Raw genomic sequence first — 22,041 nt, 5'->3', positions numbered from 1 at the left:
TAAACTGGCCTCCCCCATACCATTTTCTTTCTGGTTATTCCTATGTAGTTAAACTAGATGTTCCCTGTATTAGTCTCCATATTCATTTGCACAGAACCTGTGGTTTTTTCATATAGCTCTCTTCTTTCTCACAGGGCACTGTGCTAAAGACACAGATGCTAAATAAGTGTTTTCCAATTGACATGACACTCAAAATTTTGCAAAACAAGCCTTGAATGATTTCTTAGCTTTTGCTTTATTTACAATACTGTGGTGTTGTGTTGGGATGAAATTGGTTGAGATTTCTTATTAAATCTAAAATTTTTCAAGCATGTAATTTTCATCATTAAAGTGAGGGTACTGTTGAAGGACACAAAGCCTTTTTCTGGGGTTTTGGATATTATTATTAACACAAACCAAAACCAAACCTGTTGCCATTGAGTCCATTTTGACTCATCGTGACCCTGTAGGATAGAGTAGAACTGCCCCATAGGGTTTCCTAGGCTGTAAATCTTTATGGAAGCAGACTACCACATCTTTCTTCTGTGGAGTGGCTGGTGGGTTTGAACCGCCAACCTTGTGGTTAGCAGCTGAGTGCTTAACCACTGTTCCACCAGGGCTCTTTATTATTAACACTATAAAGGTAATAACTAAATTATTAATGTATTATTAACATTATAGAAATATAACAAATAGTAAATAAGGTGCTCATAGTCCATAGCACAGTGCCAGACACAGAGTAAAGACTCAGCATTTGAATTTCATTGGTGATGTAGTATAGGGTCTTGTGTGCCTAAATTCTCAATGCATGTGGCACTATTTTGTGCCACACTTGTAATTTTGGCAGCTATTAATATTATTTTCTTAAATGCTTTACATGCATGTATTATCTCACTGGATTCTTATAACTCTATGAGGTGTAATTATCTCTGTCTTACTAGCTGGTGAAATTAGCATAGGGAAGTTAAGTAATATGCTCAAAGTTGTACCCCTGGTTAAGTGTGGTTTGAACTCTGACTCAGACAGGCTGACCTCAGAATGCTCAACCTCCATGCTCTGCCTCTCAGAGATCCTTCCTTACATTTTCAAATACTACAAGACCTCATGCCTAATCCACTTTATTGAGCTTGGTGTGTCACTAAAATAATGTAATTATTTGCTCTTATACTTGCAACCAGGAGTTGTCAAAGGATAGATTTAAATCCAGTTTGGTGGTAAAACCATTGTACCAAAAGATGACCTCAAGCTTTAAGTAATGTTGGAGGAGAAAAAATGAAAAAAATTGTGGTAAATTAACACAGTTAAAACAGTATTATTTTGGGTAATAAGAGTGATTATTTTATTCAGAAATGTATTTTTTTGATGTATGCTCAACCTAGGATTGACCCTGTTATTTCTCAGCCATTCAGATAGGCAACATATATTCCCTAAGGGGCAAACTATAGGTTCTTCTTTATTTTAAAAGCTTTCACTTAAAATAGAAAAAATCAAGTTATGACTTGCAGACTGTAGCTCACAGGCTTGTTTTATATGGTTCCTACAAAAAACAGTAGCTCAAATGCATCTTTCAGAGTTGAGTTGAGTGGAAATGTACTCGAGACTAATTAAAAAAAAATTCTCTTTAGTTTGAAGTAAATCCAATATTGAGTGCTTATTGTGTAGTAGAAAGTCTTCTTGCTTTTAGTCTTTTCTATTAATATTGCCTGTTTAAAGCCTAGATCCAGAACTAAACCGAAAACCAAACCCATTGCCGTTGAGCCCATTCTGACTCATAGTGACCCTATAGGACAGAGTAGAATTGCTCCATAGAGTTTCCAAGGAGTGCCTGGTGGATTTGAACTGCCAGCCTTTTGGTTAGCAGCTGTAGTTCTTAACCACTACGCCACCAGGGTTTCCAACTGGAAGACAAATAAGTGTGGTGGAAATTATGCTCTGATTATTCTCTCAGCTGAATCATCACTATTTTTTTTAACAATCCTGTCTTTTGGTGATGCTTTATACAAATTTTTGTTAGGGTGCAACATTGCATCTGCCCTACATTTAATTTTTGAACTCTGACATGCAAAGGTTCACCTACCAGCACACCCCCCATACCTGTTAGTTTTTGGAGGAAATACATAGCTCAAAAGGAACTGATACACAGACATTCTAAAAATAATCTACAGTAGATATTTACAGATGATTTTTCAGATTGCTTTTAAAAATCTCATATGAAATATGTAGTCATAATTTAATTTTAATTAATGGAACGTAACAGGTGATTTGCAAAGGAGGTGATATTTTTTTATTACTGTTATTATTATTTATGTTTTACGTCTTATCAAGACCTGCATGATGAACTAGAAATAAACGATCAGCTTTTATCATGGATTTACTGTTTGGTTTGGAATATTCTTTGCAGCTCTAGCTTATGGTCTTTTTGTTGCTCTTTGCCACCTCCACTAAGAAATGATTGGGGAGATTGTCAAATGAAGTTTTATTAATTTCATCAGACCTTCAAAAAACCAAAACATTCTTAAGGAAGGAGAATAAAAATATGGAATAGAGTGAAATTTGAATTATAGCTGTGGCTGTCAAGACTGTCTTTTTCCCTATTGTAATATAAATTCAGATTCTTGTTTGGGAACTTAATGTATATAAGCTCAGTGCAAATATAAAAATCAATAGTAGATAAAATTTAAAATTAGTTTTTAAAATTGAGCACTTAGCATTTGTCGGGAACAATTATGAATGATTTACAAATGTTAGGAAAAATGACCTCTTTCCCTTTTAAAGAAAAGAATGTTAATCTTCATAGAAAATTTGCGAAGTACAAAAATGTGTAAAGGACTGTTAACATATTGAAAAGTTTTCTACCAGCCTTTTTTCTGTGTAACCTTAAACATTTAGGTGAAATTGTGAAACTACAGTCATTTGTGATCTATCCATATAAAATATGAAGTTTTACAGACTCAAATTATTATCAGGGAGGATAACTTGCTTTGGTATATGAATGGTTATATGTGGTTTTGAAGGATCCCTGGTAGTGCAGTGGTTAAGATGCTCACCTACAAACTGAAAAGTTGGCAGTTCAAACCCACCAGCTGTTCCTGGGGAGAAAAGACCTAGAGATCTGCTCTCATAAAGATTACCGCTCAGGAAACCCTATGGGACAGTTCTACTCTATGCTGTAAGGTTGCTGTGAGTTGAAATTGACTGGACTGCACACAACGAGAACATGCAGTTTTGAATGAAGTATCTTAGTATTCTTTTTCTTGATCTTTTTGTACTGGAAGAATCCATAGATAAAGCGAGGGTGAATGTCTTTAAAATTCTTTTTTACGTATATGCACTTGTATGTACCAATTTAAAAAAACCTTTCCTGGAGGCCCTAGTGGAATTAGGTACCCTCTGTGACATTCTGAACATAATTCTGTTAACTCTTAGCACATTTGCTGTCAAAAAGAGTTGGTAAGTGTTTGTAGCCCACCAGATTCTGAACCTCCTCCAGTTTAGGGGATGAGTTGGATTCATTTTGGAAGCCTCTGGTACATGGAAGGCATCTTAATAGATGCTTACTGAAGGAAGCAAATGATTAATACTTCTCTCTCATATGTGATCCCAGAGACTTCTATTCTGGTTAAGGCTGGCTGTAGATAGGCCTGACTGTACTGTATGCTGCCTTGGTCCCCTGATGTACCACAGCCTGCCTTGTATATAGAGTTTCTGAAACTCTAATTTTTCTTGAAGCAGACTGCCAGATCTTTCTCCTGCAGAGCAGTTGGTGAGTTTGAACCTTCAACCTTTCAGTTAGCAGCCGAGTGCTTAATCACTGTGCCACCAGGGCTCCTAGACATATTGAATAACTGAAGTAAATATTGTTATTTCTCTTTAAAATGATGTGTGTGTAGTGTTCTTGTGTGTATAGTATATATTTATATGGAATTTTAGACCTGAAAGGAACTGTGGAACTTATGATTTCTCCTTTAATATTTTTTTTAAAAAAATTATCCTTTGCCTTAAAAATCTACCATCAAAAATTGCTTTTGTATCATCTTGGGAGGATGATACGTAACAAGTAAGCTTTAATATTTAAAAAGGTAAAAAAAAAAAGGAATAGTTGATGTTTATTCTCAGACTTTTTTAATGCTATGGTTTATAGAATTTTCAGTGTGAGGATTTTTATTCCTCACAAAGTACTTCCTGATATTGTTAGGTGGTGACGCACTTCTGAACACTGTGTAACCGTGTAGCTGACCATCTGCCATCCCTGATCCCCCTCACCACTCACAGGCCTGTTCATCATATTCTACTCTGATCACTGCCACCCCCACAGTTCATCCTGTTAGAAATTGATTAGAAATATCTATATTATATTTGCTTAGACCTCAGGTCTGCTCAGAATGGTTTGACAAAATATCATGATTATCCATATAACTGAAAAAAAAAAAATAACTGAAGTAACATGAAAAAATATATTCTGATGTACTAAAGGGATGGTTTCAGAGTACAGTTTCACCTGCAAGCAGCAGGCCTTCTTTAACAGTTCATTTTTGCTTCACAGACTGGTAAGGCATAGCATGGTTGTCTATTTCAGTTAATGGTGATTACAGTTGAGTTTATAGCATGGCAACATGTGAAGACCACTAAATTAAAGTGACCATAATCTTAAGTATTTCTGATGTATCAATTAAATTTTCTTTGGATTTGAAAATAAGCATCAGATAAAATTTCTTTCTCTTAGATAATCTGTACTTTAAAATCTCTTAGAGTTAGGTTTAAGAGTTCCATTAAGCCCTGAATAGAAATGAAAGCAGGCAAAGACATTGTTCAACTGATGAAATGTTCTTGTAACAACTGGAAAAATACAACTCATGTTGTTAGTTTTCATTTAATTACACTTAGTCATTTCTTTTCCTCAGGGTGTTTAAATAGTGGGTAGGAGGAGTTAAAGGTGTGATCAGAAGTGGTTCAGTGATGGCCTACCTAGGGGGCAGCTTGTAGGGAAGTTTTCTTGTGGTCGAAAATGAAATATTAGTATTTAATTACTGAGATTAGAAATAATCACTTTGGGCATAGTAAACTGAAACTGACTAATACTCTCCACTAGCCTGCTGGAGTTAAGAGAAGTAATTTCCCTAAGTTATGACTTGATGATTTTAAAATAAAAGCTTAGTCACTTTAGATAATGGTGTTTCTGAGACTGAGAGCCGCAGCGTCCATCTTAGAGAGCAGAACGATGACTGTGTCACTCTAAGACCAGAGTTTAAACGACATTTGTTCTTTTTGTTCTTGTAGCATTTACTTCCCCAGTTATTCACTTCCAGAGTCAGGTTACTGTTTTTAAGGGATTTGTCTCAAATGGGCAGAAGTTCTGCTGAAACAGTGCCTTGTGCCTTGCCCACTATATGCTTGCTTTTCACTCATGCAGAGAAAGGTCCCTGGTCTTAAAATCCCTTGGAGCAGCTGGGTTGACTTTCCTTATAACACCATGTACAAGCTGTAGTGTTTAAGAAAAAGAAAATGCTTCTCCTGTTTTCTGAAGGGACCAATATATGTGACAAGCACTTGTAGCTATCCAATATAGATGCTTAATGGAATTCCATCTTTATGACGGGAAGTAGTGATTCAGTATGAATAAGAGATTATTGAATACCAGTTGATATTCAGACTTCCTTTTGGATATGCTAATAGTTAAAATTTAACTTCTGTCCCATTTCCTTCATTGCTAATTTAGTCTAGCAGTAAAAAAAAAAAAAACAAATCAAACCCGTTGCCATTGAGTGGATGCCGACTCATAGGGACCCTATAGGACAGAGTAAAGAACTGCCCTGTAGAGTTTCCAGGGAGCACCTGATGGGTTTGCACTGCGACCTTATGGTTAGCAGCCATAGCTCCTAACCACTATGCCACCAGGGTTTCCAGTCTAGCAGTAATGAGTGTCAAACCAAAAACCAAAACTCTTATCATCAAGTAGATTCCTACTCATGGCAACCCCATGTGTTACGGAGTAGAACTGCTCCATAGTGTTTTCTTGGCTGTAATTTTTATGGAAGCAGATCACCAGGCCTTTCTTCCTCAGTACTGTTGGGTAGGTTCAAACCACTAACCTTTAGGCTAGTAGTCGAGCACAAACTATTTGCTTTACCCAGGGACCTAGAGAGTGTCAGTACTTTCCATTTGATTTTTAAGATAATACATTTAAGAAATACTTTAAGCCACATTAAACTGCTAATCTAGAACGTGTACTATGCAATCACATTTCATGAGTATAGCCTTTTAATTGCGTTCTCAGGTACTTAATTACATTTCCTTGATTTGGAGGAAGAGTGTCTGATTTATCCTCTAAAGGGTTTTGTTCTGTAGAGGAATGCTGTAGTGACGCTCTAGTATATTTTCAGTTGCAGTAGATAACTGGCATTTCCACTCTTATGTAAGGAGCCAGTACTTATAGCGGGGTCCAGTTTGTGAAGTTGATCAGTTAGGTTCCCTCAGAAGTGACCTTCTAGTTGACTCTAAGTCATATGCTAATAGTAGTAGTGCTTATCTTTTTGTTTAAAGTTGCTACCGTAATATTCTTATCTTCTGGAAAATTAGTTTTGTCTAAACAAGGCCTGGAGCCCTGGTGGTGCAGTGGTTAGCAGAGCTTGGCTGCTAACCAAAAGGTCAGCAGTTTGAATCTACCAGCAGCTTCTTGGAAACCCTGTGGGGCAGTTCTACTCTGTCCTGTAGAGTTGCTGTCAGCCGGAATCGACTCGGTGACAACGGGTTTGGTTTTCATTTTTTAAATAAGGTCTACTCTTGAGCTCAGCTTTTATTGCACCTTTGAGTTAATCTTAAATAATTAGAAGCTTCCTTACCTACTTGAAATACTCATTTTGTGCAGGTTTTTTTTTTTTTTTTGAAGTATATCAAATAGTTTATCAGAACTACAGTAAAACCTTCGAAAGCTAGAACATGTGTAAGGTGATAACCTATCAGAAAAGAAAAAATGAAATATTTTTCACAAAAACGAGTGATGCAAAAGTGGTAAGATTGTACCCTACCAAAGGTGGAATACTTGCGAGACCCAGAAAGACTAGGCAGTCCCATCGAATTCCTTGCTTTCACGGGTCTCAGTGTACTAGTTTAACAGTAATTTTAATATCCAGTTATAAGAACTATATGGCTATTACTAGTTTAATGAGATTAGTGCTTGGCTGTTTTAGAAAACCCTATGGAAGAGCTTATTCTGTAACACATTGGGGTCACCGTGAGTCGAAATTGACTTGACAGCAGCTTTTTTTCCTTTAGGTGGTGAAACCGTTTTGTCAGATCTGAGTCTGAAAGTTTAGAATTTGGTACTGGATGTGTGGCTGAGGGACGGGAGTATTAAGGATTATGATCTAGCCTTCTAGCTGGGATGAACAGATACTAGATGGACAATGGTGTCACTAACAAAGATGGAGAGTACTAGAAGAAGATCAGGTTTAGGGGTGGAAGTGTGTGATGGGTGGAGATGATTTAAGTTTTGGATAATATTGAGTGTTACACATGGCTGTTTTATTTTATGATACTGAGCAGCATATTTGGAGATCTGTGTTAGAACTGAAGTTGAGGTTTGCTAAACCCTACACTCCTTGCTCTGTTACGTTCTGGTTGTTTTTTTCACTGTTCCATTATGTTTCCCTCTGGTTGTCTTCATCTGTAGTCTGAATTGTATAGCTTAAATTGTGTTTCAGGAATACTTAGGTCATGTGGTTGTGGAGAAAGAATGTTGATGGTATCTTTAGTTATTTTGAAGTCTGTAGTAGCAGAATTCCATAGCTTTTGTGACAGGATGGCATGATGTATCCTTTGGATTTGACCCAGAGAGAAATAATTTGCTGTACAGGAGAGTATTTTATTGCTTGGTTTCCCTGCCTTTTCCCCTTTGTCTTCCTGTTCAGTTATTTTCCTTTCTGTATGGTCAGTTGTTACAACATTAAGTTCTATATACAATATGTTGGCTTCTTTGAATGAGAGGTATTCTAGAATTCTCTTAAGTCTTTTCTGGTGACATACAATGCTGATTTTAAGTTTATTCCATCACATTTGGCTAAGAAATTTTACTAGATAAGACTGGGCACATTCTTCATATAAATTTTTTTTTTTACAGATCATTGCTACATAGGAAAAATTTTTTTTTTAAGTGAAGGACTAGTTTAGTTAACCTCTGTGTAATTCTGAGACGTGTAGTTTTCCAGCTTTGACAGTATTTCTTGTAAGTAAATTATTTTTGCTCTGCTTCTCTAAGGTACGAGTTGGGCTAACAAAACATATGTTCAAAATGAGTTCAAATGTATTTACAAATGTTTACCTTAATTTCCTTGTTTCAGTAGTTATATTTGGGAGCATTTAAATATTGCCGGCATTCAAGATTTTTTTTTTTTAATTGTAAATGTTATAAGCCCAAATATTATATGGATACTAAGTATTTGTAGGCATATGTACATATTTAACAAGGGATGTTGGCTCAGGGTATTTTGATGGTGCTCTTTGATTACTACTGGCATCTGTGCAATGCTTACAGAAAAAATAGCATTTCCGAAGTCAGTTTGGAGAAGAAAGTACGCGAGGTTGAAGATGTTTGCGTTACGCGTGTTGTGCTGTGCACGCAGTTAGCGTTAGGATTCTGTCAGTGGTTGGTGAGTGAGTGACCAGTGGGATAATCTGCGGTTACATCTGCTAAGGAGTCCAGTGTTGTGCCTAGTGGAGCGTTGTATTAGGTGACACATTATCCCTTCTTACAGGGAACTGAAGAAGTTTCTTTAAAGCATTAAAATTTCTTTAAAAATATTGACCTACCTAAAATGATACTATGGTAACAATTGGAGGCAGAAAGGAAGGCATGAAGAAAAGGTGTATTGTAGAGGTCTGGTATTAAATATTGTCTTTTATACAGTTACCCTTATCTGTATTTATTTTTCTAGTCCAAGTGGTAAGAAGTTCAGAAGCAAACCTCAGTTGGCAAGGTACCTGGGAAACACTGTTGACCTCAGCAGTTTTGACTTCAGAACTGGAAAGATGATGCCTAGTAAATTACAGAAGAACAAACAGAGACTGCGGAATGATCCTCTCAATCAGAATAAGGTTGGTTAATTTACTTACTGCATGTGCATGCTATTTCAGAAGTTCTCTGCAAATTTTTTATTTTAGATTGTCACTGGAATTTTGGTTGCCTGAATATGCTTTCCCCCTTCCTCTGCAAAATATTCGATTTTTAAATCTGATTTAGTTTCTCATAGCTGGCAGTATTTATGTAGGTAGGTATTAGCAGTAGTAAATTGTGCATAATTGAAAACATGTCAGTATCTCTCTAGGCCAACATACATTAGCCACGCTTTTGGCCAGTTGGGGCTATTATTTGCAGAAGATTTTCTTTATTGATTAATTGGCCTTTTGATTTATTTATTTCCTAATAGTCCCCATTACCCCCCAAATAGGCAAAATTTTAACTTGGCAAGCATCCTTACCACATACTTGATAATTACATATAATTTTTTAGATTTAGGATTTGAGGATGTTTTTATTTTCAACTTTTAATGATGTTGACGATATTAGCTTTTAGGAGTAATAGTCTCATCCTAATATTGTGATTGGAGATTTTTCCATTAGCTCTAAAATTTTTGGCTTTTTTAGCTCTAATTTTTATTGAGCTGGTTAGTTGACAGTTTAATGTTTAGGAATCTAAGCAAATAAGCATTCTGAATTATATTAATTTAGCTGTATTGAAACACCCAGATATCTTTACAAAGAAACTTCTTGCCCCCATCCTCTGCACACTGCCCCTCACTCCCTCCCTGCACGTACCCCATTCCCTGCATGCACCCCCGCACCCACCTCCCTCACGACCAGCTGATCTTTACCATTTTATCTCACGTTTTTCTTTCTCTGCATTTCAGAGATATGTGTGTATGTGTGTTGCCACCACAGTTGTCTCACACCCAGGGTGTGAGAATAGTGGAGGGAGAAGTAGGAGCTTTTTTTCCTGGGGAGATGACTGGTAGAACCTTGCTTGCACTTTGGAAGTATTGTGTAGGAACCCAGAGGCAATGTAATAGAGTGGAAAGAACCTTGGACCCAGCCAGGCATGGTTTGATGTGTGACTCTGCCACTTATTAGCAGATACAGTCTTGGCTGAGCTTCTTAACCTCTGAGGGCCTTACGTTTCTCATTTGTAAAATAAAGGCAATAAGATCTTACCTTTAGCAACATTGTATTGAGTAAATGGGAGTTCATGTAAAAATACTACCTATAGTATTTGACACATGTTGGTGCCTTTCCGTTCCCTGTTGCCCCTTGCATATGTTCCACCTTCCTAAATAGCAAGCATCTTTGGTGAACGATGTCAGAGAGGAAACTTTCTGATCTAAACTCTCTTATTCCTCATCTTTTTACTTTTCTGAAGGGTATGGGGGTCTCTGTTTCATATCTGTCTTTATTCAGAATGTCATGTATGCAGTTGATTGTACTGATTGAGAGGTCTGAGCTGGAAAGTCATTAGCACATAGATAGTATTCATAGTAGTAGGACTGGAGAAGATCACCCAGATACAGAAAAGCTTCCAGGACTAATAGTTTGTTTTACTATTGGAAGTTTAATTTCCAGAAATTGGTATGAGGTCAGAACGCATTCTTTTTTCACATCATAATACCTTGCATTGGTTTCCTTAGGGGCCTTTGTGGGCACGAACCTCATTTAGAGAGGCAGAATGGATAGGGAAGGCTGAAATTGCCTCTGTATTTCTTGCCTATGTTTGGGTTGATCATTATGAAGATGTTACGAAGGATAAGAAATAGGGATAGGAGCAGAGGGAGCTCAAGTTAGGACCTTGTGTGTGTATAGAGGTGAAGATCCCCAATTTCAGCTTAAAGAAACCTTTATTCTAGGTTTATTTTGCTTCTTAAGTGTACAGAGGAAAATTAAAATTTATTCTAAAGCTGCTTTTTTAAAATGTAGTTATTTTAACCACATTGCTAGGCATTTAGAGAAGGGGCTCAAATATTTAAGAAGTGAATGAAATACTTTCAGATTGGCCTATTTGTTATCAGTCACAGTTTAGCTACATTAAGCGTAATGTGAAGATTTACTTTCTGACAGTTAATGATTCATTAAAAGACAAAACCAAAAAAACTAATTCGTCTCTTTAGTTTGTGTGCACTTTTATGCTCTAGCCACGCTGGACCACTCATCATCCTGCACCATGGCATGTACTTTCAAGATTCTGCTTGCTCATACGCTGTTTGCTCTGCTTGGAATGTGCTTCCCCCCTTCCCCTCCATGGCGAACTCCTCCTCATCCAAGGCCCAGCTCCATTGTCTCCATCTCTGTGAAGCCTGCCCTGCATACTCCAGGCAGAACCAATCCCTCTTCCATAATGCTTCCCTGGTGCTTTGCCATTGTATCCGTGGTGGTTTGTCTGCTTCAACTAGACTGTGAGCTCCATGAGGGCAGGGACTGTGTCTTTTTTTTGTCTTTGTATCTCTAGACCAAAGCCTAGCAGCTGGTAGATACTTAATAAATGCATGCTTTGTGTTTATTTGATTTAGTGTCTACCTCTTTCCAGAAGTTTATAGTGGTAATAAATGTTTGTTCAATGAATAAATTAATATACCAGATATTATTTTGGAATTGCTTTCATTTTCATTGTTTTTTTTTAAGATTTCTATCTGAATTTGGGTGGGGGGCATGGTCTTACTTTTTGCATCTGATTTTAGATAAGTAGTCAGAAAACAAAGTTTTGCCTTTTTTAGAAATAAACTCTTTTGGAGCGACACAAATGTTAAGTACTTCTGTAAAGCAGAGAACATATTTCTGGCTAAGTAATGACTGTATTATATATTTTTTATAACAGTACAGTATAAAGAAAGTTTCAATGACCAATATGTTGGGAGATTTAAAGTGATTATTTAGAATCAGAGATAGTGTGTTACTATGTAGTTATAAACATGGCTGAAGTGCAATACTATAATTATGTTGTTTTTGAGGTGTTTTTTTTTTTAACTCCCATCTTGGAAGACTTGGAGATGTATTAACAAATAAACTTTGAAACAGGCTAAATTGTAGTTTATATGGACTGATTATAAGCTGTGGTTTTAGTATTTTTTCCATATCAAAGGTGACTTTATTAGTGGTGAATATCTTCAGGTGTGATTGGAAAGATATCTTTTGAAGGTCTTGCAAAGTATTTTTTTTTTTTTAGGATGGGTGAGTGGGGTTGAGTGGGTACTATCTTTTCATTAATATCTCCTACTGTTTTACAATAACCTATTCCTGCTTGTCTCAAACTCAGTCTTAATTTTTCCCTGAAAATCCTTTCCATCTTTGATTATATTGAACCTGGGTAATTCTCCTGCCACTGTCATAACCATTTGCAGCCACCACTCCCATCTCCATCTGACGAAGTAGAGTAGAGGTAGCAAGTAGGTTACTGAAGATATTCCATTAGGTTAATTAATAAGAAAAGACTAGAAAAAGATTTGGAGATCATCAAAGTAGAGTTGATATTTGAAGTCATGAAAAGCTTTCTGGGTTGTTAGGTGCCATGGAGTTGGTTCTAACTCATAGCAACACTGTACAACAGAATGAAACACTGACCAGTCCTGTACCGTCCTCACAGTCGTTGCTGTACTTGAGCCCATTGTCGTAGCCACTGTGTCGATCCATTTCGTTCAGGGTCTTCCTCTTTTTCACTGACCCTCTACTTTACCAAACATGATGTCATTCTCACCTCCAGGTACTGGTCCCTCCTGATAATATGTCCAAAGTAAGTGGGACAAAGTCTCGCCATCCTTACTTTTAAGGAGCATTCTAGCTTTTTCCAAGACAGATTTGTTGGTTTTTCTTACCCAAAGAGAAAAGATTTAGAGCAGCACTATCCAATAAAACTTTCTGGGAGGATGAAAGTATTGCAGCCACTAGCCACATGTGACTGTTGAGTACTTGAAAAGTGGCCAGTGTGACTAAATAACTGAATTTTTAATTTTATTAATTAGTCACATATGCCTAATGACTACATTATATAACTGCATAGCCTCTCAACATTTAAGTAAAATAGTAAAACTTTTGCTTCAAAAGTTAAAAAGGCAGTCTGTTCAGATTTGTGAATATAGACTTATATGTGTTCTACACATCTATGGAATCTTTTCAAGCAATACAGAAGATATTATTTAGACATTTATGTAGGCTTTGATTTTTCAAAGAGGAGATGCATCAAGGTCTCAGAGATGTGACCCTCCACATTTTAAGAAGGAAGCTGAAGAAGCAAGTAATGTTCATCTCAAGATCGTGGTTCCTAGAAAAAATTAGGATTTAATAAAGAACAGTATAATGATTCTAAGTGCAATATGTGTTCAGGGAGCTGCAACTAGCTTAGTTTGGTTGCTAGAAATTCCTTTTATTTTCATCTTCTGGATGTATAAACATAAAACTGAATTCCTTGTGTTTCTAGCTTGTAGCACCACCACCAAAATAAAAAGCTACAAAACTAATAAGTTCCCTAACATTAATGTGACATATGCTGTACTTTATAAATTACAATATGAATATGGTATGGGACAAGTTATTTTTAGTTTGCTTGCCAATGCTGCTAATACCATGGGAAGACTCGGTTCTGTCACCACATTTCTCTGTTCACACAAATTAGAGACATTTGGAAATACAGAGCATCATATTCTCTTGGTTGGATGGAATCACTTGTAGTATGAAGTCTGCCATCATTCGCTTCTCATGAATTGATTTAAGGCAGTATGCCATTGTGATTATATACACAGACTTGAATTCTGTATGACTGGTTTTAGGTACGCATCCAAATGATCTAGAAGGTGCTTGTTTTAAATATCCTCAACAAAATAATAAGCAATTTTTTGTAGAGAGCTCATATATCTTGGAGACAATATCTGTGGAGTTCGAGAAGCTCTTAAGTGAGGAGGTTGGGATGGTGGAAATCATTTGGGTATTAGATTGGGATGCAGTGTGGTTAATGGATCTGAGAAGGGGTGAAATTGGGAGTGGGGAGACTGGGCGGTTGTGATTTTGGGAAGAAATAATGGCCTGAATCAATGCTGTGGCGGAAGGTACGGAGAAGTGAGGATCAAGGGAAGAGACTAGTAGGTATAAGTACCTGTTTGATTGTAGAGAGAATTGTTGCATGACTACAATTCTGGCCTGGGTTACTTGTTGGAGGGTGTTGGATAGGGAATAGAGGAGGAAGAGTAAGTTTGGAGATGGGATGAGGAAGATTGAGTTAAAATAGTTTTGATTTCTTGGACTTCTGAAGGATCTTTTGGACACTGGGCATTCCCAGGCCTCTCTTTGAGAACTGCTGCTGTTTGTCAGAACATGTTGGTATTGCCCAAATTGTAGGACAGGCAGAAGAAAAGTATCTTGGCACATTGAAGGTGGGTGAATGTTTATTAAATGAATGAATAAATCTTGAGAGTGAGAAGGAATTTCCAGAGATGTAGTATGACAATCAAGAGGATGTGGTGTTCGAAAAGCTAGGGAAGATTTTTTGTTAAAGGCCGTGATCAAAGAGGACGGAGTCTTCGTAGTGTTAGCCATTGGATTTTCAAATTAGAAAGTGAGTGGTGACCTTTGCATAATCAGTTTCAAGGGATGAAAAGGGCCAAAGAATTTCTAGGAAATGAGAAAGTAGAAACAAAATATAGCTTTCTGTTTTAAAAATTTAAGATTTTGATTTTTTTTTTTCTGATTGGTAATTGATGCACTTGGTACATGGTACATGACACAAGAAAGAGAGAAAGCAGAAACAACTCATTTGAAAGAACTTTAGGGGAGGTAGTTTTCTTCTAGGGACAGCCAAGTTTCACTAAACCGGGAACTGGAGAGAATGTTTAGAAAAAATATTGAGAATATAGGAGAGCCTACTGATCAGCCATTCAGGAGTGCATGGTATAAGGATTGAGGGTGGAATGCGTAAGGTTATGGGATTGTTTTTCAAGCTTAAGATTATTAAATCAGCGTAATGGCTCATGACTAAAATTTTTAGGATATGAAATATAATAGGATGAAAAATAAGTATCATATTTAGTCAGGATAAGTATTATGAGGCTTTTATGATACACATTTGTGTGTACATGATGTAAAATGTATTCTTACTCTTAGTTGAGGTTAAAAAAGTTTGAGAGCCACTGAATTAAGGGGTGGGTGTACGGGGTAAGAAGAGGATGAGTGGTGAGTGATATTGGGTTATCTAAGAGACATGGCCATTTGGTTATTACCTAGGTAGACAGATGTGAGGCATATGGGATTAGTTTTGATAACTACTAGAAGATAGTACACAGTTTAAATATTACAATCCTGACTTTTTAGAAAGGAGGTATGTATACCTCTGCAGAATTATTGTTATGTACAAATTTACAGAATGTTTCTTATGCAACTGTGACCTGTATAACTCTTGAGTCCCAGAAAACTGACTATTCCTGACCTTAGTGCTCAGTCTTCTACAAAAGTCAACTGTCACAGGGCTGCAGAGGGGAGCATGTGCTCCTTTAACTCCTTCACTTAGATCCCTAAGGGACAGTAGTAGTTTATCATTTGGGGCAAAGTTGGTTTTCATCTAAGTTTATTAGTTTACAAGATCAATTAGCTCTATTTTTCTCCAGGTTGCTATGGGTTTCTGTGCAACCCATCCAAGGAGTAGCCTTGGCACATCTCTCTAACTTGCCCATTGACATCCTTATGAATTGACCTTTCCACTTTGCCCTCAAGTGTGATTAATCTTCATACCAGTCTTTTCAGTTCCACTCTTCCAAGGAGAGTATGTAAGATCTAAGGCCACCCAGAGGGCCTGTCATTGGGCTGCCAGGGATTTATGAACCCTTGAAATTAAATGCAAAGTTTTGGCGTATTGTATGTTTTTCTCCAGAGATTTCTCAGGGTTGTTTGATAAGACCACTGTGCTAAATTTAGGTTGTTCTCTTTTTTTTTTTTTTGTAACTATAAAAGAAAAAATTACTGTGGCAAGTTAGTTTCAATGAGATGATCTAAGCTCTCAGGTTCATAATGAAGAAGATATTCCTCCTGAACTCTTCAGCTCTAAGAGCAACATGACAAGCTTCTTACCACATACTACAAACAGTTTGTTTTATTGGCTTAATCTCGTTTTGGCAATCTGCTTAGTTCTAGATTCTTTGCCCTCTTTATTTCTCATTATTTCACGTGCTGACGGCACTATGATTGACAGTGATTTTGCCAGAAATACCATCTGGAGACTGAGGATTATCTTCCCCTGGGACACTTGGGTAGGGCCAGCTGTGTGATTCAGAAGAGGATGCTGGCCATGTAAATCAAAAAGCTTCGCTAATGTTAAATAGTAATAGAACAAGTCTAAGTGTTATCGCTCCTACATTCATAATCTTGAGGCAGATAATACAAATGACTCCATTCCTAATGATTTTGAGATGGATATTGTGGATTACAATCAATTGTAGTACTATCCACTTAGCTCTTGTAACTGGTTTGAGCCACTCAAGGTTGGGGGGCTGCATAGCAAACACAGGACCTTACACGCAATAGACGTTTTCTCCATTCCACAAAGATTTCTGATCACATTCTATAAGCTCAAGTATTATTCCAGATTCTGGGAATATAGAAGAGGAAGTTTCTGTGTTCATGAAGCTTATATTCTAGTGGAATGATAAAACAGTAAATTCTATTCAGTGAATTAGAGTAATGTAAGAGTGACTGGCTAGCTATTTGAGTGATCAGGAGAGATTTCTCTGAGCAAATTTTATAGGCAGGCCTGAAAGACAAAAAGGAGCCAACTACAGAAAAAACAGGGAAGAACAGTCCATGCAGAGGGAATACCTACTGCAGTGTGGTTGATTCCAACTCATAGCAACCCTATAGGACAAAAGTAAAACTGCCCCGTACAGTTTCCAAGGCTGTAAATCTTTATGGAAGCGGACTGCCACATCTTTCTCCCATGGAATGGCTGGTGGGTTTGAACTGCCGACCTTTCGGTTAGCAGCTGAGCGCTTAACTACTGTGCCACCAGGGCTCCTTGCAGAGGGAATCCTGTTGCCATCGAGTGGATTCTGACTCAGTAACCCTATAGGACAGAGTATGACTGCTGCATAGGGTTTCCATGGAGCAGCTGGTGGATTCAAATTGCTGACCTTTTGGTTAGCACCCAAGCTCTTAACTGCAGCGGTACCAGGGCCAAACCAAACCCACTGCTGTCGAGTCGATTCTGACTCATAGCGACCTAGGACAGAGTAGAACTGCCTGATAGAGTTTCCAAGGAACATCTGGCGGTTTTGAACTGCCGACCTCTTGATTAGCAGCCGTAGCACTTAACCACTACACCACTAGAGTTTTCCTACCAGGGCCATTCAGTGCAAAATCCTAAGACAGATGCACTTAGTACAGGAGGACAAAAAGCAAGCCAGGGTGGCTGGAGTTTAGTGAGTGGGAGAGTAGTACTAGGTGAGGTCAGAGAAATAGACAAGCCTGATTACAGGGCTTTGCAAGCCAACATGAGTGGTATGGAATGCTATTTGAGGTCCTTAGATAGGAGTAAGATTACTTTGGCTGCTGTGTGGGTAATATAGAGATGTAGAAGTCAGGGACCAGTTGGGAGGCTATTATATTTGTCTAGGCAGAGATGATGGTGACTTGGACAGTGTGTGTTTAATGAATGAATAAAGGAAGGAAGGTAATATGTACCAAAGGACACTGGAACTATATAGTTTTTGTCCAAAGAAGGAACCCTGGTGGTGTGGTTAAACACTGGGCTGCTAACCAAAAGCCTGGCGGTTCAAATCCACCAGCCACTCCCTGGGAGAAAGATGTGGCACTATGCTTCTGTAACGATTTACAAGTTTGGAAACCCCACAAGGCAGTTTTACTCTCTCTTATAGGGTCACTGTGAGTTGGAAGCTATGAGTTGGAATTGACTCAATGGCGCTGGGTTTGGTTTTGTCCAAAAAACGTCTAACCTCCTGTTATATGTATAAATATCCATAATAAAGGATATCTGTCTTTAATATTTTCAGCTAATTAAAGATAACAGGTTATTGATTAACAGCACTGACCCATTTATTTTGTGGCAAATTTGTGCCATGTATTTAGATATTGACTGGACAAAGATTACTGGGAACCAAAAAATGAACAGAACTTTAGCCATTTTAGCAAATAAGCTTCCTGGTTAGTATAATCTGGTCAGTACGATGCTAGGTTTAAATCATAGTACTTCAAATGTATCCAAGTGTTGTAGAAACTATTGAGAATGCTTGGGCTTGCCTATGTGCTAATAATGACAGTAGATATGGGTCATAGCTGCCCAGGCTTTGGCAAGATTTATTTTGGATGCCCAAGTTTCTGTTGATGGTTGAGGTCTATTTCAACAAATTTTATAAATCCAGAAGTTAACTAACTTTGTAAACTCGAGGTCAGAGACATAATTAAGCCCTACAGAAAATGATTTTATGACTTTCTCTGGAGGACAGGTACATAGATAATGCCAACCTAGACGTAAATGAGATTAATTACACATAGTGGCTACCTTAGTTTGAGTAGTGCTGCTCTATGTGTTTAGTTGAAACTCATGAGTGCCTTTTGCTATAGCCCGTTAATAACTAAAGCTCCAAGAAGTTATTTTTGAAGAGTTTTGAAGCAGAGCTCTTCAGAGCTTGTTTTCAATGATGACTTCTAGTCCTCCAGCTCTTGTATAGCCTGTTTAAAATGAACTCAGAGTTCATCCTTCTAATGTTTTAATGTGATACTGTTGATCTTAAAAACAAAAGGAATATCTTGTTCCTCACATAGGTTATTAGACTAATTGGGTTTTCCATTAAAAATTATAGATGCCAGTTTTAGTCTTCTTTACTTTCTGCAAAAACCTGTGAAAATAGTGTAATCTTGTTAATATACTAAGAATCACTCAGTTGCCACATTAAAATGATAAATTTTATGGTGTGTGCATTATCTCAATTAAAAAAATGAAGGATTTTAAGGCACTTTGCATTGTTGGTTTTTGATTTTGTGGAAGGGCATTAGCTGTTGGCCACTGTATAAATCTAAAATTACTTTTTGAGGATAATCTTCGTTTGACCTAATGGTACCATTCAGGGACACCTTTGTGTGAACTAGGGCTTTCCTTCTAGATAAGCTAGTTTTCTAAATTTCAATAAAAAACAAAAAAAACCCATTGGTGTCGAGTCGATTCCGACTCATTGCGACCCTGTAGGACAGAGTAGAACTGCCCCCATAGAGTTTCCAAGGAGCGCCTGGCAGATTTGAACTGCTGAAATTTCAATAGCACGTTCAAAAACCAAAACCAACCCGTTGCCGTTGCGTGGATTCCAATTCATGGCGACCCTATAGGACAGAGTAGAACTGCTCCATAGGGTTCCCAAGGTTGTAACCTTTACAGAAGCAGTTTTCCACCTCTTTCCCCTGCAGAGCAGCATAGTGTGTTCAATAGCATATTAATGCTAATGATAGAAATAAACTGTTTATTCAGTTTATGGGCCAAATAACTCTATAGTAAGCCTATTTTGTTAATTTTCTCTCTCCTACCCCAGAATGTAAGCTCCCAGGGCAGGGATTTTGTGTATTGTTCATAATGGTACACTCAGTTTCCAGTCAGTGCCTGTCAGATAGTAGACATTCAGTATTTGTTCATGACTGACTGAGAGCTGCATCAGTAGCAGCACCATCAAACTGGTGTTATCCGTTTGATCTTTATAAGAATCTTGTTCAATAGTTATTGCCATCTCCATTTACAGGTGAGGAAACTGACCTTAAAAAGGTGAAGTCTTTGCTTTTCACATTGGGGTTTGAATATCTCTTGGGGAGAAGTGGTATATGCAGAACCACAGAATAAATGGTACTTGAGTGATACTTGGGAGGGTCAGCTTCAACATTATGGGTGGGAAGAGCAACATTTTTACACTAAAACAAACATGGTTAATTTTTATAATTGTGTACTTTGCACGGATTTTAAAAAGATGAAACGAGCCTTCCTGGCTCTTGTCATTGAATGTGTACAATTTAAAATTTCCTGTCATACACCTTCATTCCAAAGGCAGGCTGAGAAAAGTGGTATTTAGAATATATAGTTTAAATCCATGGTGTTCAAATTATGTTATAATATGTTATGCGAAGGCTTTATAAGGTATATGCAGACGTGGATGGTTTTAAAGGAGTCTGTTTTGATATCCTGAACTTCCCTATGAGACTCAGTGGTAGAATTTTGCCTCCCACGCAGGAGACCTCAAGCACAGCCATCAGCGAAGGCTTGCGTGTTGCTGTGTTGCTGAACAGGTTTCACTGGAGGTTCCAGACTAAGACAGACTAGGGAGAAAGACCTGGTAACCTACTTCTGACAATCAGCCAGTGAAAACCCTGTGGATCACAACGCAGTGATCTGATCCTTTGAGCATGGTGTTGCTGAGAGTCGGGGGGAGGGGCAACTTGGTGTCAGCTAACAACCACAACGACTTCCATATACTTTTACTTTTGGTTAATCTGAGAATGTACCTGTGACGGCAGTACAGGTTCTTTTTTCCCAATTCTCTTTTTGTAGTCACCCTTCTCACATTTAACGAAAGAAAGGCACACACATACCTGCAATATTACCATGGTGTGAAAGGTTTGATCCCAGTAAAGGGACACTTTGAAATACTGGTGTAATGAATGACTCGGTAACTGTCAAATCTCTCAAGTACAATTCTTTGCTTTAAACAAAATTTACAGAGGACAAGGTAGACATCAGCTGATTATTAAAATTTTTTGGTGGTCCACTACAATATTTTGACATATGACTCAAAAGAAGTTCAAAGAATTGAGTGACAGAGTAAAACTTATCTACTCATTTATATAAATAAAGTTTCTCAGTGCTTTATCTGTAAAACAAAGAATAGGAATAGAATTGATCTGCTCCCACTCTAAAACCCATTGCCATCGAGTCAATTCTAACTCATAGCGACTGACTATAGGACAGAGGAGAACTGCCTCATAGAGTTTCCAACGAGCACCTGGTAGATTCAAACTGCCAACCCTTTCGTTAGCAGTCATAGCACTTAGCCACCAGGGTTTCCATTCTAGCAGTTATTAATACCCATCTAAGGATTTTTTTTTTTTTTAAGGATGTGAAGTTTTTTTTTTTTAATAAAACATTTCATTAAGGTCTATATTTCCAGTAAAATGCTATCTTTTATGTTTAATTATTACAATTTATAATTTACGATTTTTAGTTAGGTATGTGGTAATAATGGTAATATATTACAAGAAATTTATCACTATGCTTTATGGTCATAAAAAATAAAATTTTTTTCACGGTATGTATTTAATCAATTGAAGGTCTTCAAGTTTTAAATAGGAAATAACTATACTGGAATGGAATTACTAGTTCAAATAGAAGAAGGAGTGAAATAAAATTTGTTACCGTTGGAGAGTTTATTCATGTCTTAATGGTTGATGGGAGGTATATTTAGATTCTGTTAGATACATTTTAAAGTGATGTAACAGTTTTATTTAAAAATGCCTAAGATACCCTGTTAAGTGCTTCCATTGCAACTGTTTACATTAACACAAAATGTTCAGGATGTCAGTTTTAAAATACAGATGAGGTACATGAACATTTTTCAAAATTCTTTTAGTAGGTACCACTAGTTTTTGATACATGTTCTTCAGGAGCTCAGTTATCCGGTTTTCTATTCTTAAGTTAAAAAATCAGTTGCCATTGAGTTGATTCCAACTCATGGTGACCGTATGTGTGTCCGAGTAGAACTGTGCTCCATAGGGTTTTCAATGGCTGACTTTTCTGTAGATTGTCAGCCCTTTCTTCTGAGGCACCTTTGGGTGAACTTGAACCTCCAACCTTTTCGTTAGCAGATGAGCAGGTTAACTGCTTGCACCACCCTGGTACTCATTTAGTCAAGTTAGATCACTGAAAGGCTACCCAATAATTAGGCCACACTAGTTTAAGTCTCTTTCAGAATCACTTTCACTGAATTGTCCTTTAAATGTTATATTCTTGGCTTTTGTGGAAGGACATTGAAAAAGGAAACTATTTGAAATCTGCTTAATATG

The 22,041-nt window shown here is 37.4% G+C and overlaps 1 protein-coding gene across 1 annotated transcript in view; it reads left to right on the top strand.

Moving 5' to 3' along the window:
* The window catches only part of MBD2 (methyl-CpG binding domain protein 2), a 62,241-nt gene that overhangs the window by 5,653 nt on the left and 34,547 nt on the right, over window positions 1-22,041 (top strand). Inside the window, exon 2 of the mRNA XM_049900353.1 lies at window positions 8,910-9,069. Within this exon, the coding sequence (XP_049756310.1) occupies window positions 8,910-9,069 (160 nt within the window). The remainder of the gene's footprint in view (window positions 1-8,909; window positions 9,070-22,041) is intronic.

This window comes from Elephas maximus, chromosome 11, assembly GCF_024166365.1.
Source record: "Elephas maximus indicus isolate mEleMax1 chromosome 11, mEleMax1 primary haplotype, whole genome shotgun sequence".
In the NCBI taxonomy this organism is placed as follows: Eukaryota; Metazoa; Chordata; class Mammalia; order Proboscidea; family Elephantidae; genus Elephas; species Elephas maximus.
This window is presented reverse-complemented; position numbering and strand designations above follow the sequence as displayed.